We start from the raw sequence: 25458 nt of genomic DNA, 5'->3' as shown, positions 1-25458 counted from the left end.
GAGACTTCAACATATAGGCATAAGTTTTGTTTGAGAGGGGAAACTGAGTAAGTCCTATTAAGGGTCTAAAGTTTAGATTCTTTTTGGTCTTTCATTCTTCTTCCAGGGTATGAGACAGAACTCTTCTGAATATAGAGAATGGGGAGAATGTCTGTGGCCAATACCAAGAGTTTGTATGACCCGCTTGAGTAGAAATTCTAGTTTCTATGGCACGCCTTAGAAAGGGAGCTATAGGCCAGAATGTATACACAATCCTCACTCAAAGAGAGTAAATATATTCAGCTCAGAAGACTCTGCAGCATGGTTACTACAGATGAAAATAGCTGGCTCGACATAAGGGCAAAGGGATACTTTTATTATATTTAGTTACTGAGGCTGAGATAAGCTGCAAGTTTGAGAATAGATACAGGTATAAACCAGATACCAGCATTAAGATTTTAAATGGAAGTATAAATTAAGCAATTCTTTTTCCAAATAAGTGTGCAGGTTCACATGCCCACAAAGCTAATGAGCTAAGAATGAAATCCATGGGTGGGTACAAGAGTTCTAAGTATTAGAGACAGGTATAGAAGGTAGAAGCCACCTATAGAGCTGCAGGAAATACATAAAGAATATACTTGAAACTAAGTGGCACTTTTCAGTGTGGGATGACAGGCAGCCACTTAATACTCATAAATACAGCTGTTTTAGGTAGATATGGTTGGAATACCTACACTCCTAGGCTCCATTTCTCTCCCCTTGCTCCTAAAATTTGGTTTATTTCTCATGGCTACTTGTATTAAGCTTATTTTATGATTAAGTCAAACATGAGGATGAAAATGTAACTTTCCTTCACATTTAGTTGCAATTAAAATTTAAAAACTCTTAAAGAGTATTTTCTGTATGGACTATATATACCCTTAGTATATGACTAGTAGATAAATCTCAACCTGAAAACCCTTTATATTTTGTTTTCCCTCAACCAAAAAAAAAATGGCAATAAAGCAATCATTTTTAAGTTTAATATGTGTCATTTTTGTCTAATTCTTTTATGTATCAGAAATAAACAATAATCTGGGGCAAATCATTCTTCACAGTGGCTTCCCAAAGTGTTTTGCTATTTGTATAATTGTTTACTGGCATAAAATACATATTATCTTTCTTTGTTTTGTTAAAATTTTGGTGCTTTTCATACTGAACCTAGTAAGATTAAAACAAACGACTCATAGTTTTGTAGGAAACATGCAACTTCTTCAGAGGTGATTTCACTGAATTTAAACTCATTCCCTATAAATTCTTTGGCACAGGAATGAAACAGAACAATGTTTTCTCTGTTACAAATGCTCAGGGCTGGAAGCAGCACAAATCTTTGGACTCCAAACATCCAACTTGTTACCTGGGATGCAAAGTGTGCAAATTAAATGTCAAGAGGAAACCAAAGTGGAGAAATCTGATCCAATTAAGACTCCCCAAAGCTCTAGAACTTCAGGGCAGGAATTCAATGAACACCAACCAATACTGCCCTTACCTAATGCAGGATTCACCTCCAATGGGTAACATGCCAACAACCAGTCTTTTAAAAACACATGTAAACTATTCCAGTTTTACTAATAACTTTATTTAAATAAGACACAGGAACTTCTATACTGAAAAAAATACAAAACAGAAGCCACACATTTCTTGTGTAAAGCCATATTATATAACTTGAATACTGTTCAGCGCAGTGGCTAAAATTAAACAGTCACCTATATACAAAATTTAAACAATTTCTGACAAGTTTCTACAGCTGGATGTAGGATACATTTGAGCTCACCAACTTCTGGGGGATTTACATGGCAAAGCATAAGCTTTAACACATTTGGTTTAAAACTTTAATATATGCTAAAAACAAATGTACAACACAATATTTAGTTTCTCATGAGAAAAATAAAAGCACATCACTATAAATATCGTACATAGATTTCATCACCAAAAAAGCATATTCAGTCCATATTTCTGAAATTGATAATGATACTATTGCATCTTAGACAAATGCAGAGCATACGATCAACACATCATGTAATGCTAACCCAGATATCAGAAGTTAAATGGAGGGCCGGCCACCTCTTTCCTGTGGTCGCCGCCACCTCCCCTGCATTGGAGCCCGAGTTTTCTGGCATGAGCCGGCGCACCTGCAGTGATCTGTGCCAGTCATCCTCCTGTCCCTGCCGTCTTGGCGCGTGGACGACTGTGGACGTAAAGAAGAAAGCCCTGTTCTTTCTGTTACAATGAAGTGTTTTAATTGCAACCCTGATCTTTCTGAGCTTGAAGTGGTGAAGCCTGAGGACAGTGGGAGAGAAGGTTCCTACAGTCCCAAGTGTTTGGAACCTTCCTGTAAGGACTGTGTTAGAAACCACGAAAGGTTGTCTTTCGTCAAGTCACCAATCGTGGATCATGATAACAAGGAAAATCAACGAGTACAAAACATACTAGAGAGTTCAAACGAAACAGAAGAGCTAGAGGCCAGTAGACTGTATGAGGACAGTAGCTACGCATCATTCACACAAAGTGACTGTGAGGATGGCATCCTTATCCTGGAGAATTTCAGAAACAGTTCCCAGGCCGGTCAGCTGCCATCGCAGAGCCCAGACCAGCATCCTAACAAAACCCTGCTGCCTGTCCTGCATTTTGAAAGAGTGGTTTGCTCAACATTAAAAAAGAATGGCAAGCGAAACTCTAAAGTGGATCGAGAAATGCTGAAGGAAGTTATCACCAGTGGAAACTTTAGACTGCAAAATACAATTGGCAAGAAAATGGGCCTGGAACACCTAGATATCCTGGCTGAGCGCTCCCGGAGGGGATTTATGCACCTGTTGGCTAATATTTTGATGAAGCTCAGCGACATGGACTTAATAAATCTGTCTAAAGTGAGCAGAATTTGGAAGAAGATACTGGAAAACAATAAGGGAGCGGTCCAGCTCTACAACAAAACCATGCAGAGAGTCATCGAAAGCAGTATGTTGTCACTACATGCTATAACTAGAGGATACGTTGTGGGCAGAGCTGCACTAACTTCTGTTCAAAAGTCATCGACCTGGGGACCTCCCAAAAGAGATGTTCAAGTCAAGTTCTCCAGTCAGCATGGTCAAAAAGGTTCTACCTACAGCTGGCACAACGAGTTCGTGGAGGTGGCAAAGACACTGAAAAACAACGAAAGCCTCAAAGCCTGTGTTTGCTGTAATTTCCCTGCAAAATATGACCACTATTTAGAGTGAGCAGTCTGCAAACGGGAAAGCTGTCAATTTGAATATTGTACAAAGTGTCTGTGTGCTTTCCAGAACAACAAAGACTGTTTGAATGGCAAGATCCTAAAAGCCAGCTATAAAGTGGGTCCTTTGCCTGGAACTAAAAAGAGTAATAAAAAGAACTTACAAAGATCGTGACCTTTTAGTAGATCAACTGTAGATCTTGGCTTCTTAAAAAAAAAAAAAAAACCCTTCAACTTTAATTTAAGAAAGTAAAAACAATTATGATGCCTTTTGTGAATAGAGAAATTAATTGTCCATAAAAGTGCCAAGATCAACTTATTTTATGAAAAACAAACTGGATATCTATCTTAGATACTAAGATAAAATTGATTGAACTTTTGGCAAGGGAGGTCTGTGGTGTTTTTCATGGAGTCTTGAGAACATTTGCTTCAGTGTTAGTATCTGAGATTTGCTTTACCAAATTTGTATCATTCTATCAACTTGAGTCTGTCCATTTAAATGTTTGTCAATGTGAGGTTTTTTTTATATCTGTTAATATATGTTTTCACGTGCCAAATAAAATAAGTACACATAATTTTGTTTAGTTACAATAAAATTGTTAGAGGCTTAAAAAAAAAGAAGTTAAATGGAGCTCATATTTATCTTACAGAACTAGTAATTTTCTTCCTTTAACCATAATCTACAAAATATAGTATTTTCATCAAGGCCTGAGATTATTAGGGTTAAAGGTGTCTGCTTCTGAAAAGATTGTTTTAAAAGGTTCCCCTATGAAAATGGCAAAAGTCAACTGAGTCCTTTTCTCCATGACAGTCTCTGTAACACTGACTATGAGCCAGAACGCACCTTCAGGAGAGAGTATTACTGCAAACTTTGGTGGAAAGGAGAGATTGAGGTGACGAAATAACACACAGAATACACACGCACGCATCGGGGTGCACATGTATGCACACTCATGCACAGCATATTGTAAAAATTAACACGGTGTCACTTTATCAGCTCATCCTGCTACTCGCTGACTCCTCAGAAGAGTCAGAGAAAACCTCAGGAGGAATGATCTAAGGAAACCTCAACATTAACTGTAGGTAACGGGTTCCCCTAATTCTAAAAACAAAACAAACAAAAGCCAACCAAACCACTGTGCCACACACGTTAGGTGGAGATGAGTGAACTCTAGGCTCTAAGTGAACTGAAAGCAATGGAATACCAATACAAAAGCATCCCTTTACTTTTGCACGGGCTGTGCTGCAGAAAACAAAGTCTGAAGCTGGGCTCTCCAGCAATCTCTATGGCCCTCTGTATACACTTTGTGGAGAACTTCTGTCAAGTCTGCAAGTTCAAGGCTATTTACTTGGGGTCTGCTCCACTCCACACAGCCCACGTCTTAACAAAATTATTCATGATAGTGTTATCTGAGGCTTAAATGAGACAGCTTTAAGCTATTGCTCTCCTAAGTCAACAAGAAATCTGCTTGCTTATGCTGCACTGGTTCTGAGACATACACATTCTCTCTACATGAATACAACTCATTTATCAAATACTTGAGCAAGACAGTAACCAAAATGTCTCACTTTGTAACCAGCAAATTAAAATTTCCTAAAATGAAGCTAAACATAAATATGTCTTTAGATAAAAATAGTAGCAATTATAACCCCAGTGGCCAATATAAACAAAAATCCTTATTTATTTCTGCAAAATTTCACTTGCTTTGAAATCAAATCCAGCCATTCCTGCATTTAAATTTCATCACACACAATGTGGAATGTTTATGTACAGTCTACTATTGAAGCTTTATTTGCAACATTGTAACAGTCATTAACTGAGCAATACAACTTTTTTTTTCTTTCTTTCTTTTTTTAAAAAAGCCACATTTACACATGTTGAAACAGTGAATGCAACAGTTGTTCTACTGGTAACCACATGACAAAGTGATGTCACACACCACAAATTTGCTGGTTCTCCTCATGTTCCCCATACCCAGGATTACCATCTCCTAGGGATGAATGCACTTCTTATTCTAATGTGGAATGGAATGAAGAAAAGGAAATGCATAAAACAAGGAAAGGCAAAAGAGTGATGTTCCCTCTTTAGCTTTGTAGCTGTGAAATATTTAATATCCCAATATGACATACATTCCAAGTTACCTGAGTTTAGACTTCAACTGAAGTACCTGAAGCTAGGCCATAGGGTGGGCACTGTGCAACTGTTGTGGCCATTTTTTTTTTTTTTTGCATTGTATGTACTATAGAAGTTAGAAACAAACACCTGGATCAATTGTAAACATAATCCTGAAGTACAGTATTTTCCATAGGACAAAACACAGCAAGACATTTTCTACTTAGACAGGCAACTTTTTGAAATAGAGCTTATTCATACTGAAAATTTTGGAACAAAACACAGGACACAGTACTAATCTGTCAGACATACTATGAAATGCATAGTCTCCACTTAAATGCTGAATGACACACACATTTTTGCAAGCATTACTGCTTTCCACAAAAACTGCTGAATAGAAGTCGGTCCCTGCCAAGATCAGTGTTAATAGCTATTTTATGATGCTAAGTATTTTGCTGTTGGTGATGTTGGGAAAGTTTGTCACTCCATGCAGATAGATGTCTGAGATCTCATTCCCAATCCATGGAACATGGGTGGAGACCAGCTCCCCCTCTGCTTTAGATCATCACATAGTTCTGAGTGGAGACGTGTTCCTCCACCTGCAAATCCTGTAGGAGCTGCTGCTGCTGAGATGGCTGCTGGACAGAGGGCTCCAGGGAGTCGGCTGTGCTGGTGTCATCAGAGAGAGATGTGAAGGAAACCCGGGAGGAGAGCTGCTCTACGGTCAGTGTTGCCAGAGCTGAGCTCTGGCCAGAATTAGGAGAGTTCTTTAGCATCAGGTCAGAAGCAGGTAAGAGAGGGCCTAGAAGTTTTACAGGACAGAAAGCTGATCCGGTCGGGATGAAATTGACCTTGTTTTTGTCAGGACATGAAAAGAGAGGGGCCGAGATAGGCTGACGAGACCTAAAACCATAAAACAGAATTAGTTTTCTGATCACTATAATGTACTTTGTGAAAAACTTGGAGTTTTATAAAACAGCTACATATGAATGACAGGGATGAGTTATGTGCACACAAAGGAAAAACATCTTCCATAGCACAGGTCAGCTGATAGACTATCACATACAGGGCACTGAAATGACATTTAAGGAAAAACACAATTTTCAAAGGGGCCAGGCAAATTTTTTAGAGATCTTTGGTTTGCTTCCAATCATTGAGGAATATAAAAGAAATTCTACACTGTACTTGAGTAGAATTTCTTTTCATTTAGGATGAGCATTACTAGTAAGTATAGAGATGTTACTTATCATTTATTTGATTTTAAGCCCTTTCAACTTTTTCTGCATCTTTAGATATACGTCTATCAGTAGAGATGGGGAAAAACTGTTTTTTCTGTGGTCTCTCAATCAGGCAAAAGAATAGAGTCTGTATTCCCACAACACCCACTCTCCAAACTAAAACAACAACTAACTGGTACACGCTCTGTTCCTTTCTGGGATGCAAGAGAAGCAGTCTGTATTTAGTACCCACAGGGACAAAGGAACGAATGAGTTACACCAAGAGCCACATAATCATCGTCTGAGTGATTCTAGATATCTAAGATTTATAGCATGAACCTCTTTTCCTAATTTAATTTCTAACCTGCCCACATTGAAAATTTACAATAAAAAGGCCAGCCAAGGTGAATCCATGAATAAACATGCTAGATATGCCTACAGAGAAGGGAGCTACCTTGCCTTTGACCTGCAGACTCACAGACCATCTGTAACTTGCATGTGGTCACTAGTCTTGTTCCTAAATGTATTTGTCAGTCAGCTCAACTAAGTTTTTGAAAGAACAATCTTAAAGATTAAAAGTGGAGTTTTTCAAAACAGAAAGTAAAAGGAGAGAGAAAAACAGGGAGAATGCAAAGAGAAGGGAAGGAGAAGGAGGGGCAGAGGAGAGAGAGAGCCAGCGCGACAGTTCGGCTGGCCGACCGCAGGGTGATGTCTCAGTTTGCAGTCCTGGCTCAGGTGTTTCTAGCAGCCCTCTTGTCCTCACTGTCGGACCTTCTGTCTATTCAATTCTCTTTTCCAAACTTGTTTTTGGAACAAGTATCAGCTGGACAGAGGAGTTGATTCTTCTGTAATCAACATCTCAGTAAAACGTTTCAGATCCCAGCCGACAGAGAAGACATTACTTACGCCATTTCCTCAAAGACCTTCACTCGCTCACATCCCTCTGGGGGTTCCCGTTTGAACATGTAGCTGTTGTTTGGTTTGGGAGATGAAGCATACTTGGGTAACGGTGAGCTACTCCCACTGTCTGTAAATTTAAAGCAGTTACATTAACTAGGAGTTGAAAGTGCTGTTAAATTAAACTTGATTTCCAAACAGACCTTTTTGTTCACCACAAAGTCAGCCTCTTATCATTGCAAGGGTATTTCTAAAAGCCTTGTGTAGTCCTTTTTTTTTAAACAAAAACTTAAATTCAACAGTAATCTGCTATACCACAGACTATAAAAGGATGACATTTTAGCCCAGAAAACTGCATTTTGAGAAAATCACAGTTGTAATCCGAAAAAAATGTAAATGTATGCAGTAATATGCATTAATCATACAGAAGAATTACAAGATTATAATAAGGGAGGGGCTCTCTACATGATCTCTCACCTGTCTAACCAATCTAATTGTGTATTTTTGCATATGAATAATTTTTATTACAAAAGCTCCTAATAAATAATACTTTTAAAACACCAGGAATAATAACCATACAGGGAAAACCAAGTTTGCAACATGTCTTCCATTTATCCATAATAATCTTAAAAAGCATAATTTGCCCAGATTTTTGCCTTTAGAATGCACAGAGGTTTCATCATAGCTTGCATTTTAGGCACTAATGACATGAAAAATCCAGAAACATCGTTCCCAAATATGTTTTCCTCATATTTTTGACCTAAAACAAAATGGTCTATTCATAAAAAGCTATAAAACCTATGTGCAACTTGTCCTTTTCCTATCTGGCAAAAATGTTTGGAAATCCAAGTCCACTAAGATGCATCATTATCTTTGAAAGATGCCAAATTGTAAACAGATCTGCATAATAGTCCCATTTACCTAAGTTCTGACTTAATTCAAACCAATGCTCACTACTAAAATACCACATACATGATCTATTGCGATGTATCATTTCCATGAATTTTGAAAAATGCTATTAACAACAAATTACATTACAATTTTGGTGACTTGCTTTATTTTAGGATACGGAAAATAGTCCAGCATTCAGAAACTGAGTAATGTGAACATTTTTATCATCATGAGGTACATAACACATGCTTAGAAAGTATGCACTCTAACACTTTATTTTGTGCGTATTTAGAATGTTAGGCTTAGATATGCAGATTTACGCATACATTTGAAAGGGGCTGCCTCCCTGGCTGGGAAATCACACACTACTAGACAAGCTACAAAAGCATATAGTTTATCACTATTAGACATATCATTACAGAATATGTATAGAGTAACCTCTTGGAATGAATTAAATAACAAAATGAGGTTGTTTTTTATAGATTTGATGATTCATTCTATATTATTTATAGATTTATTCAGATTTAATGATTCTCTTAGACTCAACATTTACCTATTTCTTACACACAGAAGGAAGGAGGAGAAGAAGATCTCTTGCCTGGGTTGATGCAGTGCACTCAAGAGCCCAAGTTTAGTGCTGTCTCTGAGTAAAGTTAAACTGTTAGGGGACCGCTCAACTTCTAAGCGGTTGTGAGTGAGACCTGGAGCTCCCCTCTCAACCTCAACCTTACTTTTCTAACAAATGGGTGAGAAGGCCTGGGATACCTTATGGAGATTACCGATGAGCACAGCATAGTCCACCAGTAAACGGAGTTTGATACCTTTAACAAGACTTTCATGCTATCAATTGGGATGTGACTACATAGTAATCAAGCAGTCACACTATTACTATGCAAGAAATGTCACACTGGCCTCAACTGCATCACCAAGCTAATTACAGTTGCTCTTTACACTTTTATTATAATTTCAAAGGACTCTCCCCAAATTAAAACTAGCCATAAGCTAAATAACTTGAAAATGGATATATTTTTTTCTGATAGTATTTTAAAATAAATTTTTATCTTAAAGTTTTATTCTTATAATTTCAGAGGTAGTGTGTTTTTTTTTAATTGATCCACTTAAACATTCATAAACAAACATAAGTATGTTCAATACCTTAAATCTTTAAAAAAAAATCATTTGGCTATATATGAGTATTTACATTTAATATTTGATGACCTAAAAAGACAGTATAAAATAACTATAAACATATATTTGGTAAATCTGACCTATTTCTATCAAGTTAGCATACAACTTAATTACTTATTATTATAGATCATACTTATGCATGCACAATACTAACACCAAATATAAGTAATTTCCCAAATATTTTCAAACAAATTAAAGCTTGGAAAATTTTAAATTACTAAAACTTGGAATTTTATACAGAAAAAGTATTCATTAAACCATGTGTATGTTTATCTTTCAGAAATGACTCAGTATCTCATATACTACATTCTATGATTCACAGTCCCAGTATAAAAGTAATTCATACATACGACTGCTAAGTCATAGAATCAGGTACAGAAAATCTTTATTATGGTTCTATTATAGCCCTAAGTCATTACATACATTTTATTCCTATTAGATTATCAAATAAACTTACTTTCCAGGAAACAATAACTTATCATGTCTTTCTTTTGTTTTGTGAGATGCTGGGACTTGAACGTAGGGCCATACACGTTAGATAACTATTCTACCCCTGAGCTCCATGCCTAGCCCAAGCAGTGATTTATAACCCTAGTTTACAAGATTCATTAGAAGCATTTAAATTCCTAAGTTCGAATCTCATCTCTCAAAAGAGCCTGGCTTTTTTATTTTTTCCTTTTGAAAAATCTAATTGCATATGGAATACAGGCAAATTTGAGAAATGAGAGTTAGGAGAATTAAGAATTCTGATTTGCAATCAGACTACCTGACTTTTACTTGTGCCTACTTACATGTTACATGGCTTTTGAGCCATAAAACAGGAATGACTAATGAGACACAGCTGTTTTAAAATATAATGTAAAAGGACTAAGAAGTGCCTAAACCACAGAAAATTTGAGAATATCAACAATGACAAACCTCTAATCTGCAAATTTTAAACAAGTACACCATTCAAAAATTGACTAGTCCACACTCTCCAGCAGACGCAAGTTTTAAATAGACTGACACACACTGATGCTATTGTTACATAAATAATATCCTACTTCTTCCAAGAAAGCAGGGTTATTTGTGTGTGTGTGTGTGGGGGGGGTGTTTCCCCACACACATGTGCTCGTGTACAGGTGCATCTGTGTGCATGTGTCAAAGGAAGCCGGAGGAAAATCGGAGGTTGTGTGTGGAGCAAGCCTGGCTGGCTGGGCAGTGATGCTCAAGGACCTACACGTCTTTACCTATCCAGTGCTAAGATTACAAGCACAAAAACTGTGCTAGGTTGTTTTGACCTGACTTCTGGGGATCAAAGTCAGGACTTCATGTTTGCATGGCAAGTACTTTATAGACTGAATCATTTCCATGGCACCAATGATCTTTGGAATATCAGATTCTCTAGGAATGAAGCTGTCTAGCATCAACTCTGCGATGCTAGCTATTGACCGTGAAGGCTAGATTGAGAGGTCTAATGTCTTGAAATTTTAACCAATGTCTAAACCATTAAGAATCTTCAGACTACTTTGAAAAAAATTATTTTGAGGATATATACAGCAGTAACCAACCAAGAAATAAGAATATATTTATTCATTCCTAAGTAGGTAATAGTTCACTAGGAAAATGGATTTGAACAAAAACATTGAAATAAAATATTAATATAATAAAAAGCCTAAGTTAGCCTACAAATTAGGTTAAAATTATGACTGACTAAATACCTAAACAGAAATGCTTCTTTGATCAAAATTGGTACATGATCAAAATATAGCAACTGTCAACAGGAGTAATTGTAAGGAAAGATGACACATGTCTTGGTAAAGCTATTCTCTTTTCTTTAATTTCACCAAGAAATGAAAACTCTGTGGCTCCCCAACTCCTTCATCAAAAGTACCTATGCCGGCCGGGCATGGTGGTGCACGCCTTTAATCCCAGCACTCGGGAGGCAGAGGCAGGCGAATTTCTGAGTTCGAGGCCAGCCTGGTCTACAGAGTGAGTTCCAGGACAGTCAAGGCTACACAGAGAAACCCTGTCTCGAAAAACCAAAAAAGCACCTATGCCTACATCTGGCTACCTTTATATTCATTAAGAGAATCACACTCTTCATAAACATTAAAAATGCACAACACATAATAGAATAACTTAAAAAATGACACCAGTATTTTCAAAACAGTAATAAAGACATAACCTCTAAACATGAACATACTATAAAGAAAGTTCTTGTGAGAATACTTTTAAAAATCTCTACTTAGCACCATACCTGCCAGGCACGATTGAATTTGCTGAGGAGAAGCCAATGAACTGTTAGATTGCTGACTGTTGCTGAAACTTACAAGTCAGTAAGCAGGTGACAGCGGATCAGGTACTTAGGTGGGACTATTCAAATCTTTTTGCCTATATTCTAGATTGAGCTATAACACATATGACTTATATTAAGTACTTTGAATTATGAATAATATAACATTACATAGACCTGTCCCATTATCTGCTATTGGTATGGTACAACTGTAAAAATTATAGAATGATAAGAATATTGCATTTCCTAGATTCTTATTATATACTTCCAGATACTGGAAATGTGTTGTCTTGCAAAAAGATAAATGGGTAATGATCTTAGTGAGATAAATCTACAATTGGGGCAGTTTTAACATGTTATATAAACTCGTTTGCTGGAATATTTTCAATCTGTAGTTCTACTATTAAGAAGTTCTATCGCTTCTCGGTCTTTTGGCTAAGATCAAGTGAAGAAGTTCTAACACAACAGGGCAGTTTTAACATGTGATACAAAGTCCTTTGTATGAACAGTGTTTTCATCTGTAGTTTTACCATTAAAAAATTCCTCTAAGGAGTCCCAGTAAGATCTAGTGCTGATGGTGTCACAGAAGCCAGAGATCTTGAAACAGACAAAAGACACTGCAGTGAACATTTGTAAGTGAAGATGTGTGGACAGAGGGATAGACTGCGGGACACACTGGGACACACTACAGCCTCCAGGATGAAAGAGTTTCTATAAGATATTTGTTGTTGTTTCATGTTTGTTTGTGTTTATTTGGGGGGGAAGTTGCAAGGGAAAGGGGAGAATAAGAAGGGACAGGGAGATGTGTGGGGCTGGGGTGTGTGACATACACAAAGAAAATCAAAAAAAGGTAAAAAAAAAAAAAGTTACTCTAAAACCATAAAAAAGTTTTTTATAAATGGATTCATGTTGAAAAACAGATATTTTCAAGATAAGGTAGTTAAAACATATGTTTTCTTAATATAAATCACAAAAATTTAAAAAGTCACAAATATCAGCTTATGCTTAAAGTATAATATGGTTAAAATAAGAAATAAGAAACACAAACTAAAAAATGTCCAAACAGGCTTTAGACCCTAAAAAGACAAGCTAAATACTTTTTATTTGCTTTCTGGGGACCAAGAATTGATCATGCTTAAAACCCAAAGTTTAGTAATACTAATATTTATGAGTCACAGTATAAGTTAAATTGGTATATAAACCCTAGCATAGGAAATTCCATCCACATAGCATATTTCCGTCAAGAAAATATAGCTTAAACCACAAGTAATCAATTTATGGATTCTTAGAATATAACTTTTAGTAGTTGGCCTGAACAAAATGGTTCCATTTACTTCATAATTATAACACCCAATGTTTCTACAGTACCCTGCAGCATTGCAGAGTTTCCTAACAACTGCCTCAGTAACATGTGCCCAGGGCCCTTGGCAAGCAACAGCTTACGTCCAGGTCTTACGGCTTGCCCGGCACTAGCTTGGCTACCATCAAGGAACACTGACAGAGCAGCTAAAAGAGCGAATATTTTGATGCTGCCATCTATTATATATATGTGTGTGTGTGTGTGTGTGTGTGTGTGTGTGTGTTTTTCCCCCTGGCATTTAGACATGATGATGTAGAAGGACTTAGGCCAACTCTTGGGGCATATTTTTGACAGTGTTAATGTAAGAACTGTCAAGATGAGAGCGCTTATCCTGAACTGGAGTTCTTTAAATGAGATTTAGGTGTTATTTCTCTATTAGGTTAAAGCTAGCCTAGCAGTGTAACACATGGGACCAGGCTGCTTTAAGTCTTTAGGTTACCAGAAAAACCTTAAGAAAATAACAGAACCCCCCCACCCAACCCAAACAAACAAACTAACTAAAAATGAAAAATCTCCATCAAACAGGTTCTCCAACAACTGGTCTTTTCTGAACAAAGTGTTTTTGTTCTGGCATTGTAACTGATACAGTCAAAACAAACAAACAAACAAACAAACAAACCAAAAATCAAACCAAACCAAAAAAAACCCAACCCCTAACACCACTATTAACTAAAATTCTTTAATTGAAATTTATACATGATTCATAAGGAACAGATATTATAAATAGGCAGAGACAATACTAGCAAAGACAGAAAAAGGATAAATATGTAACAGATGAATACTATGAATAACTAGCTCACCAGCCCCCTTTCAGTAGAACATATATATTCACTGCAGCTGATTCTCTCTCTTCCTTATAAGAATGGCCTAAGTATTTTACCAAAGAAATGTCATAGAGCAACTACAGAACGTGAAGTTACTCCAAGGAGATCTTAGCTGACTAGAAAAATCACAGTTCTATCTCCACAGGTGATGAAAAACCAGCAAGAATTAGACAGCTTTCACATTTTTTTCTTAACTGAATATAAAAAGAGCCAAAGTTTAGTACAGAAACATAAATTATAAGGCAAAATTAATATTAAAAAATACAAACCACTCCAAAATGTAGATTTTGAAAGAGAAGCCGCAGGCCAAAGACGATTCTATAGTTGATACACAATATACAAGCTCCCTAACCTGATAACCCACTTTCTTTTTTCCATTTAGTATTCAAAATATTGTTTAAAATACTAAATATTTATAAGAGCATATTACCTTTACATTCTTATTACTAAGGTTACAACTTCCTTAAGAAAAAGGACATTTTATTTATCTCTGTCTACTTTCTAGTACAGAACCTGATTTGTAGCAAATGCTACCAAATAGTTAAGTAAACCAGAAGAAAAAAAAACTTAGTTCAAAAGGACAGGCCTCTGTATCCAGCCCTTAAAAATACATGTGTATGTATATATGCACATACACATTTAAAAACACCATTTTAATGTTCTCTTTATAATGATACGTGTTTTTCTTGAGAACTGTAATTTACATGTAGGCCAGTTTTCCAAGGAAAAATATTGTCTACTTAATTATAATTACAAAACTATGTCTCTAAGCTAAACATAGTAGGAATTTTAAGAAACTAATGAGACTTCCTTATAGAATGTGGGAAAACCATGTGAGTGTTCCTCAGATCTTCACTGCCTCTCCCCTTCTCTCACACAGAATCTCGCCTGTAGCCGAAGCTGATATGGCCTATTTCACTATTCAGTTCTTGCCACCCTTGCACTCAACAATCCTCTGCTCCAGCCTCCACAGTAGTAGGGTTATAGGTCTGAGCCCCAGGCTTGCTTCAGCAGCTCAAACTCCATAATTTGAGACTGATTTTACGGTAATTTTTTGTATTGTTTTATATGATACATTTTAATTATACTTTTTCCCCTCCCTCAAATCCTTCTAGATCCTCCCACCCACCCCCAACTTCATGTCCCCAACCTCCAACTGCTCTAGTACAATTTTTTTCCTGTTATTTTTGTTTTGTTTTGTGACAGGGTATCACTGTGTAGCCCTACCTGGCATAGAACTTACTATGTCAACCAAGCTCTGCTTGTCTCTATCTCCCAAAGTATTAGGATTGAAGGTGTGTGCCCCATGACCAGTCCTGTAGTACAACTTCTTAGTGAAATGTCAAGTTTTCGGTTTGATACTCTAAGCAAAGGAGAGATGTGTAAAGATATCTCTAATATACTTAGTGGAATGTGTTCACAAGCCCGGCAATAAGGAAAGGATCAAAGGGAGAGCTACTTAAAGATATAAAATAAGATGACAAAGTCCAAAATCGCTTTCATTTACCTTTTCTTAAGAAATATGTAGAATAGCCCAGATATAAAAGCATATAGAATATACCAACATCATTTTGTTTCTGTGAAATTCCTTTAACAGGTAAAAACTAAACTGTGCTATAGGAAGACAGAACTGTGGTTACATCCAGGGGGAAGGATGCCACCTGGGGAGACTGAGAGCACCTTCTAAGATAGCAAACTTGTTTTATACCTGTACCTTGAGCCTCCCTTCATGGATACCTACAAATATAAAACTTCAGGTAGAACACTTAGGATCCACATATTTTATATATTACAATACCACAAAATAAATTCTAGAGAACAGTGCAAAAAAACTGAGTAAGATATTTAAAAAATTTTGTTATTAATGGCTTCTATCTAAAAAATAATTTCAGTTCCTTTGAAAGTAGTCAAGGAACATGGAAAGTGAGCAACTGGTACACCTGCAGCTAGGTCTTTGGTGTTCAACACTTAACCTGAAGACAGCAGGAGCACAGAAAAACTATCTGGACCTGATAGGCAGTGAAAATATCAGTTTTCCAACAGTTAGCAAGAATCTATCTATAAGCCTTAAGGTGATATTCTGTAGGTACACTCTGAAATTTCTCTAGTTACTTAAAAATACAGTCAGGGGGCCAGAGATCAGTGTATGTCTATAACCCTGGAGCTCGATGGTCAGTTGGCTTAGCTGAGCTGGTGAGCTCCAGGTTTAGTGAGTAATCTTATCTTGAAAAAAACGCATAAAGTGCTTGTTGCATGAGGACCTATGCAGTGATGGGCATGGTGGTGTGCATCTGAAACCTGGGGCTGGTAAGTAAGGACAGGTGGATTCTAGAGGCTCCCTGGGCATCTAATCTAACCAAAATGATGAATTCTAGCTTCCATGAGAAACCATTTCAAATAAAAAAAAACAGAAAGCCTGGAGAGATGGCTCAATGGGTAAAAAAACCTGCTATCCAATTAAGTCTGGAAACCCATGTTCAAGTCTCCATCACCCACATTTTTTCTTTTTAAATGTATTCTTCTCTCATATATTACATTCTGACTGTTTCCCTTCCTTCCACTACTCCCACCCATCTCTCCTCTGACCTTCCCCTCCCCCTAGATCGACACCCCCCCCTTCCCTCAAAGAGCATGCCTTCCGGGGATATCAGCCATACATGTAACAAACTACAATAAAACCAGACACATACCATAACATCAAGGCTGGACGAGGCAACTCAATAACAGGAAAGGGATCCCAAAGACAGGCAAAAGAGTCAGAGATAGCCCCCTGTTCCCACTGTTACGAATCCCACACCAAGAACACGAAGCTACACAACCATAGCACATATGCAAAGGTCAAACCATAGGGGCTCCTTGATCACCTCCTCTTCCACAGGACTCCTTGAACTCCACCTAACATTTAATTGTGGGGACCTGCATCTTTTCCTATCAGTTGCTGGATAAAGTCTCACTGATGACAACTATGCTAGGCTCTGGTCCCAGCACATTCCACTACCCACATCTTAACTGGGCAGGACTGCATGTTCCTGTAAGCCCCAGACTGGCAGGTACAGAGGCAGGCAAATCCTGAGAGCTCACTGGCCAGTCATTCTCATGCAAAAAGCATGCTTTTGCTTCAGTAAGAGACCTTGTCTTAAGGCAATGAAAAATAGAAGAAGGCATCTATGTCTTACTTTAGTCTTCACATATCCATACATGCAACATGTGCACCTTCACACCACAACACTCATTCTCAAGATACTCTTAGAAAATATTCCTCCAAAATCACTCAATATAAACTCTACCTTTAGACATAAGAAATATAAACTGTATTATAACCATCATCAACTCTGAAAAAAAAAGGAAAGAAAATACTGACATGTAGTTGTAGCCAATCCACTTTATAGCTTTTGTTAGCTGTTAGAACCAGTCACTGTATTTATCTGACACATTTATGGAAGATGTTTGAGAGTTACAGAGGAAAGAGAAACCAATGAACAAACAAGCCTGTAATAACTCATTTTTTTACACTCTCGCCATTCAACAAAGGGGAAAAGTGGGATAATGGTCCAAGACACAGACTATAGTGAGCAATAGCAAGCCTTCCGTAGAAATGGATGATTTCATTCTCACCTTTATCACGATCATAGAGCAAATCTTCTGTTGAACAAGGACTTCCATCCTGGGATTCCGGAGGACAAAATGGGGACACACAAGGGGAGTGGCTGCTACAGCTACTGCTGCGCTCTTGGACAGAAGGTGTCTGGGTATCTATGCTTCGAGTACTACTGCTCCTGTAGTGAGCAGGGAGTGGAGCTCTTCGACCATCTGGTATATCCAAAGGCTGCAAGAGGAACACTGGTAAACATGTGGGTGATAGAAAGTACATCCTATTTATCACAAAGCATGAGGCATATCATCAGATTTTATATTTTACCAGTGGTACCACCATAAGTTATTCCTCAGTGAATAAATACAACATTTTTATCTTAGAGTAACTTCTGGGCATGTTGCCTTTATTGAGGTTAAATTTTGCTTCAAATTGGTTCCCTTAAAAAAGACAGGGCTCCCAGGCAGCTCCAATGATATGCTTTAAGAGCAGCTGAAGTTTAACAACACATCTCCACATAGTGTCATGAGCAGCACATAAACACCTGGCATAAATTGAACATTCAGAGAAATCACTTTCACATGCAAGTAAGGTAAAATGAAAACCTCACACTGGGGAGTGTAAATTTTCACTTTATTAATTCCTCACTAAATAGATCCCAAGAACTTTGTTTCCTTTGAAATCACCTAAAATATCTAATAAAATTTCACTAGTACTCAGTGGAGAATAACAAATCTCAATACTGCTAACCCGCCATATAACTAAGTATGACTATTGATGATTTTGCTTAGTTCTAATGTTGAAAAGCAGAAAACAGGATACTACAATCCCAATGACAGGCTTTGAACTAGGGGACTCACTAAAATTCATCAGTATGTTATTTTGCTTCTATAAATAAAGAACCCACAGTTTAGAGTTCATGGTGACAGTGCCAATTAAAAATTATTTTAAAATGCAGAAAATATCCAAAATACAAAATTTCTAAAAAATTCAATGTTTTAAGTTATAAGTTTGTAGATAATTCTAGAATAATTCTGAAATGTGTATCCTTACAAATTAAGATACAATTCATTTTCAAGAAATGTTTTATATTGTAGTAAAAAGTTTTGCCTTAATGTTTTTAGTAAATAGGTAAATTTGTGAGTGATAATCTTTCAAATATAAGATCATTTATTTCCTTTTATTACTATTCTAAAGCAAACATTTTAACAGCAAACAACTAAGATGTGTTAACAATCTTCATTCCAGTAGATTCCTTTACAGCATTATATCTATAAAATAATGTAATATATGATAAAGATTAAAATAACACAATGTTCTGGGAAGATGGATATATCAAAACTTAAAATACGAAAATGCCTTGATAAAGTAATTTCACTACTAGTAGCCTGTTTGCAGAAGTATGCAATGTTTTATAAAGCGCTGACTATGACAAAGATGGAAAACAATCTAACTCTGTGATAGGAAAATTTTAAGGTATAGTAATTCATATAGAGACTCACTACATAGGCTAGTGTAAGTACAGAAGAACCTATGAATATTGCTTATATCTGCTGATCTATAAATACTAAAATCTAGAAGATTCAAAAAGGATCAAAGACTTATATGTAAGTGTGCCAGTTAGTCTTATGTCAACTTGATATACACTCTAGAGTTAGCTGAAAGGAGGAAATCTCAATTGAGAAACTGATTTCATAAGATCTGGCTATAAGCCATTATCTCAGTTAGTTATTGATGGGGGAGGGCCCAGCTAACTATGGGTAATGCCTTTCCTAAGATGGTGGTCCCAGTTTTTATAAGAAAGCAGGTTGGACAAGCCATCATGGAGATCAAGTTAGAAAGCAGTACCCTCCATGTCCTCTACATCAGCTCCTGTCTCGGGTTCTTGTCCTGACTTCATTTGATGATAAACAGCAATACGGAAGTGTAAGACAAAACCTTTCCTCCTCAACTTCCCTTTTGGCCATGATGTTTTGTTGCAGCAATAGAAACCCTAACTAAGACAATAAGAGAGGGACAAAACTGTAAAACTCACAGACAAATAATGCAAGAGCAAATCATGGGACCATGGATTAAGGAATATACACAGAAAATAATAAGCTATAAGCCAGACTTCATCAAAAATGTTGTTTTTCAAATAAATCATCAAGAAAATGGAAACACAACTCTCATAATGAGGTATTTGATAGAGAATTTATATCTATAAAATAAAGAACTTGGCAAAGAACATTTATATCTCAGTAATAAAAAAAAAGACAGTCTAATTTAAAATAGAAGAGATAGAAATAAAAATCCCCCTAATGAAGACACACAAATTATCAATAACTTATGAAAAGATGTTTAGTACCACTAGCTGCTAGGAATGCAAGGCAACATTATGATGAAAGTGCCACTTTGCTCCCACTAGAGGTTCACCAAGAAAGATTAGTGAAACATTTAGAGAAAATGTAGAGAAATCTAACTATCTTATATTACTGGTAGGAATGTAAAATAGTACAAATGCTTTGCAAACAGCCTGACAGTTCCTTCACATCTAAACACAGAGTTAGAGTCCTATACTACTGCCCATTCTAGTCCTATGTCCATATACAAAATGAAAAAAACATATGCATAAGAAAATTTGTAGCCAGTCAAGGTGGCACACACCTTTAATCCCAGCACTCTGGAGGCAGAGGCAGGCAGATTTCTGAGTCTGAGGCCAGCCTGGTTTACAAAGTGAATTCCAGGGCAGTCAGGGCTATACAGAGAAACCCTGTCTCAAAAAAACAAAACAAAACAAAAACAAAAACAAAAACAAAAAAGAAAGAAAACTTGTACAAATGTTTATGGAAGCATAGACCAAAGTAGAAAATACTGATATGTGCTACAACCTAGATGAATCTTAGACGTGCTATGCTAAGTGAAAACAGCAATTACCAAAGGCCATTTGCTATATGATGCTATTTACTTGAAATGTCTAGAACAGAAATATTCATAAACCCACAGATTAAATCAATGGTGGCCTATAGCAAAATACATTAGCAAAATAAGAGATGACTAACAAGGATAAAGACCCATATAGTATTTCTGTAAAGCTGTTCTCACTCCCCCAAAGTGCTTTTGAGAAACACTGTAACATTAAAGAAAAATGTAAACTTACCTTGGACACTTCTTCCTTCCCATTGTTTTCTTTAATGAATACCTTTTCCAGTTCAGGACTTATTCCTTCTACATTGCAGGGTACACGGGAAACAGATGATTTTGGCACTGATACGTTTGACAGAGGCATAGGGACTGATCTTGATCCAATAGCCTTTGAGGCAGAAGACAGAATGGAGTCAAATTATTTACTGTCAAAGAACAATGAATTGGAGCATGATACATCTTAAAAATTGAATAGCTAGGGATCTAGCCCAGTGACAGACATTGTTTAGCATATATAAGGCTCCTTTGCATGCCCTTGCCATAAAAATAAGATGCAATCAAAATTCCTTAAAATATAAACTCATTTAACAGTTATTTCTGATACTTCAAGTATTGTAAATTTTTAAATACATATACAGAAATTTAAATAACAAAGGAAGTTAAAAAACATGAAATCAAAACTGTCTTTCAAAATCTCTAAGTGCAAAGGTATAACTATATAATGTATGCATTTGATCAGAACAATAGATAATATTTTCAGCAATTTTTAATGTCTCTTTTTTTGTTTATAGGAAAAGTATAATTAAAATTGTATAATTTATCATGTGACTCAACTGCAGTCCTGGGGAAATACCATGATATTTACATGTTAGTACTTATGTTTCCATTTTGTCAACTGTTAGGACCATAACGGAATTATTAAGCAATATAAAAACAATACTATGTTAAATTCAACTTAGTAACTTAAGTAACTTAGTAACTTTAGGTTGTTTTCAAATATATTCTGCAGGATTTTTCAAAAATTAGCTAATTCTCACAACTACTATTAAAGTTACCAAAACCCTTGGGTGCAAACTCCACAGCCAGTCCCACAACATCTAGAGGAAGCTCCACTCCCAGGTGCTCTAACAGGCCCAGGATCGTAGGATCCAGGTGAGGAGGACACAACACCTATTCCAACACCACCAGGAGTAAATGGGACCAGCAGAAACCAGAGACACAAGAACCCCACCTGACCAGTGGCCCAAGTTCCTTCCAGTCTGCGCCAGTTTCTCTTGAGTGCAAACTCCTCAGCCAGTCTCACAGCCCCCAGAGGAAACTCCACTACTGGGCACTCTAGCACACCCAGGATCACAGAATCACAGGATCTGAGGATCCAAGGAACTTGGTCACACCAGGATCTCAGGGTCCCAGAGGCAGATGGATTCTCAAGAACTCTGACACACACAGGATCCCAGAATCACAAGATCACAGAGACAGCTAGACTCTGAGTTCTGACACAACCATGAGAACAGGAAGGTCAGGCACCAGTCAGGTATAGCAAGGGCAAATAGCACTAGAGGTAATGAGATGGCAGGAGGCAAGAACATAAGTAACAGAAACCAAGGTTACTTGGCATCATCAGAACCCAATTCTCCCACCATACTAAGTCCCAGATACACCATCACACCAGAAAAGCAAGATATGGATCTAAAGTCACTTCTCATGATGATGATGGAGGACTTTAAGAAGTACATAAATTAACTCCCTTAAAGAATTACAGATTACAGGTAAACAGGTAGAAGCCCTTACAGAGGAAACACAAAAATCTCTTAAAGAATTACAGTCAAACACATCCAAACAGGTGAAGAAACTGAACAAACCCATCCAGGATCTAAAAATGGAAGTAGAAACAATAAAGAATTCACAAAGGGAGAGAACTCTGGAGATAGAAAACCTAGGAAAGAGACCAGGAGCCATAGATGCAACAGAATACAAGAAATGGAAGAGAGAATCTCAGGCACAGAGAAACTATATAAAATATTGATACAACAATCAAAGAAAAATGAAAAATGCAAAAAGATCCTAACTAAAAACATCTAGGAAATCCAGGACACAATGAGAAGACAAACCTAAGGATAATAGGTATAGAAAAGAGTGAAGATTCCCAACTTAAAGGGCCAGTAAATATCATCAACAAAATTATAGAAAATTTCCCTAACCTAAAGAAAGATGCTCATGAACATATAAGAAGCCTACAGAACACCAAGTAGATTGGATCAGAAAAGAAATTCCTCCCATCATATAATAATCAAAACACCAAATAAACAAAGAAAGAATATTAAAAACAGTAATGGGAAAAGGTCAAGTAACATGTAAAGGCAGACCTATCAGAATGACAACAGACTTCTCACCAGAAACTATGAAAGCCAGAAGATCCTGGGCAGACATCATAAAGACCCTAAGAGAACCCAAATGCCAGCTCAGGCTACTATATCAAGTAATACTGGACATAGTACTACCTGATGACCCACTAATACCACTCCTGGGCATATACTCCAGATGCTCCAATATGTAATAAGGACACATGCTCCACTATGTTCATTGCAGCCTTATTTATAATAGCCAGAAGCTGGAAAGAACCCAGATGTCCCTCAACAGAGGAATGGATACAGAAAATGTGGTACATTTACACAATGGAGTACTACTCAGCTATTACAAATGACGAATTCATGAAATTCTTAGGCAAATGGATGGAACTAGAAAATATCATCCAGAGTGAGGTTACCCAATCATAAAAGAACCCACATGTTATACACTCACTGATAAGTGGATATTAGCCCAAAAGCTCCAAATACTTAAGATACAATTCACAGACCACATGCAGCTTAAGGAAGACCAAAGTGTGGATGCTTTGGTCCTTCTTGGAAGGAAAACAAATACTCAGAGGAGCAAATATGCAGATAAAGTGTAGAGCAGAGACTGAAGGAAAGGCCATCCAGAGATAGTCCCACCTGGGGATTCATCCTATATACAATTACCAAACCCAGACACTATTGTGGATACCAATAAGTGCTTGCTGATAGGAGCCTGATATAGCTGTCGCCTGAGAGGCTCTGCCAGTGCCTCACTAATACAGAGGTGGATGCTCACAGCCATCCATTGGACTGAGCATAGGATCCCCAATGAAGGAGCTAGAGAAAGTACCCAAGGAGCTGAAGGGGTTTGCAGCACCATAGGAGGAACAACAATATGAACTAGCCAGTACCCCAGAGCTCCCAGGGACTAAACCACCAACCAAAGAGCACACATGGTGGGACTCATGGTTCCAGCTGCATATGTAACAGAGGATGGCTTTGTTGGTCATCAATGGGAGGAGAGGCTCTTTGTCCTATTATTTTCTGTTTTTCATTTTACAACCGCAATAAACATGTAACACTTGCACATTTCTTTTCATGTGAATTGGTGGGATTGTGCATTTTTTGAAAGTAACCCAAAATAATACTGTTAAATTTTTGTATGGCTATAGTTTTATCACTTCATTAAATTTCAGTTTTCCTTTTTAGCATATAAAGTTCTAATCATAAGCATAATTAGAATATCAACAATGTTTTTGAGTATATATGCACATAAGCAAGTTTAAAAATAAAGAAAATTTCCTACTCTATAGCTTATTTAACTGTTTTTGTTCTTTAAAGCATCCCATACTCCTTATTCCATGATATTTATATAGTAAACATAAATAATTTCTATGAACAACCAGATACCAAAGAGTTAAATGCATGTTTAATCATCTTAGTCTTTTATTTAAGTAGTTAGTGAGGTAATGGGATAACATTATAGTTGGTGCTTGCAACAAACTTGCAAATATTAATTTTACCAGATTAATAAGAAAAAGAAAAGCAAACATAACTCCCACTTTGAATGTCTAGGAATACCAGTCTATTGTATCTCACTCATCAGATATGACCAGATATGATCAGTAAGATACAACAAATCACCCCATTTTAAATATGAAGTTAGTTGAGCTTTGCTAACATAAAGTGTCATCCAGTTATTGTATAGTCACATTTAGAGTCCTCGATTACTCAGAAAATATTACTTAGGGCCTCTTTGCATCAGTTCCTACTCCTGATACTTAGTTTATATAATTATACCTTCTTGAGAATTTAAAGTAACAAATCATATGTTATATAGTTTTTTCCTCATAACTTCCTTCACTTAGCAAAAGGGTTTTGGAATTCAATTCTATCAAATCTATCAGGTCCTTTCTTCTGTAGTGTGGAATAGTACTACACTGTATAGTTACATAAAATATCTGTCTAATCACTAGCCAAAGAATATTTGTTTTCATTTTGTTTATTAGATATATCTTGATTTGTAGTGGCTACTTGAAAGAGAACAATACTGGGGAGAATAATCAGTATATGCTTGACAAAGTAGTTATATTATTGTGTTCTAACAGCAGCACACACTCTTGTTCTGTGTCACTTGTTTAGTATTTTCTATATTAATGATCTCATAATTAGTTTTTATAGTGTAGATATTCATTTTGATTTCCTATATACAATAGTGATGTCTTTCTTATTGCCTAATGTAACATGTCAATAAATGTTGACCTCGGTGGTGATTTCTATCTTGACATTAATGCAACCAGTATTGTAAAGACGAGAACTTAGTATACTCATAGCTACAATAGAAAATTTTGCTGTTTTCTATTTAATTAAAAACTTTTATAACCACAAATCGATACTATGTTTTACAAATGTTATTAAACCTCAAGAAAATACAATTTGTTTTTACTCTCCTTTGACTTTCAGATATAGTGAGTTATATTAATATTTCCTAGAGTTGAATTATCCTTATCTCTATGAACTACCAATATGCTATTTGGTCATGGTATCAGATCTAACTCATTAAGATTCATCACTCTAGAGCAGCACTTTTCAGATCTGTTCCATAAGATGTGTTAGCACAAATTTCTTGGGGGAA

The 25458-nt window shown here is 36.6% G+C and overlaps 1 protein-coding gene and 1 pseudogene across 2 annotated transcripts in view; one reads left to right on the top strand and one right to left on the bottom strand.

Annotated features, from left to right (window-relative positions):
• Nucleotides 1-1575: 1575 nt before the first annotated feature.
• Glcci1 (glucocorticoid induced 1) overlaps nt 1576-25458 on the bottom strand; it is a 72346-nt gene continuing 48463 nt past the window's right edge. The window contains exons 5-8 of one of the 2 annotated variants that reach the window (XM_021190063.2): nt 20723-20875; nt 17607-17817; nt 7463-7583; nt 1576-6242 (exon numbers count right to left, since the gene is read on the bottom strand). In XM_021190063.2, the coding sequence (XP_021045722.1) occupies nt 5897-6242; nt 7463-7583; nt 17607-17817; nt 20723-20875 (831 nt within the window). In that variant the 3' untranslated portion in view covers nt 1576-5896. The remainder of the gene's footprint in view (nt 6243-7462; nt 7584-17606; nt 17818-20722; nt 20876-25458) is intronic. The other variant, XM_021190062.2, reaches the window with a different exon arrangement.
• Nucleotides 2137-3401, top strand: LOC110316224 (annotated as a pseudogene).

Source organism: Mus pahari, chromosome 2 (assembly GCF_900095145.1).
Source record: "Mus pahari chromosome 2, PAHARI_EIJ_v1.1, whole genome shotgun sequence".
Classification (NCBI taxonomy): Eukaryota; Metazoa; Chordata; class Mammalia; order Rodentia; family Muridae; genus Mus; species Mus pahari.
This window is presented reverse-complemented; position numbering and strand designations above follow the sequence as displayed.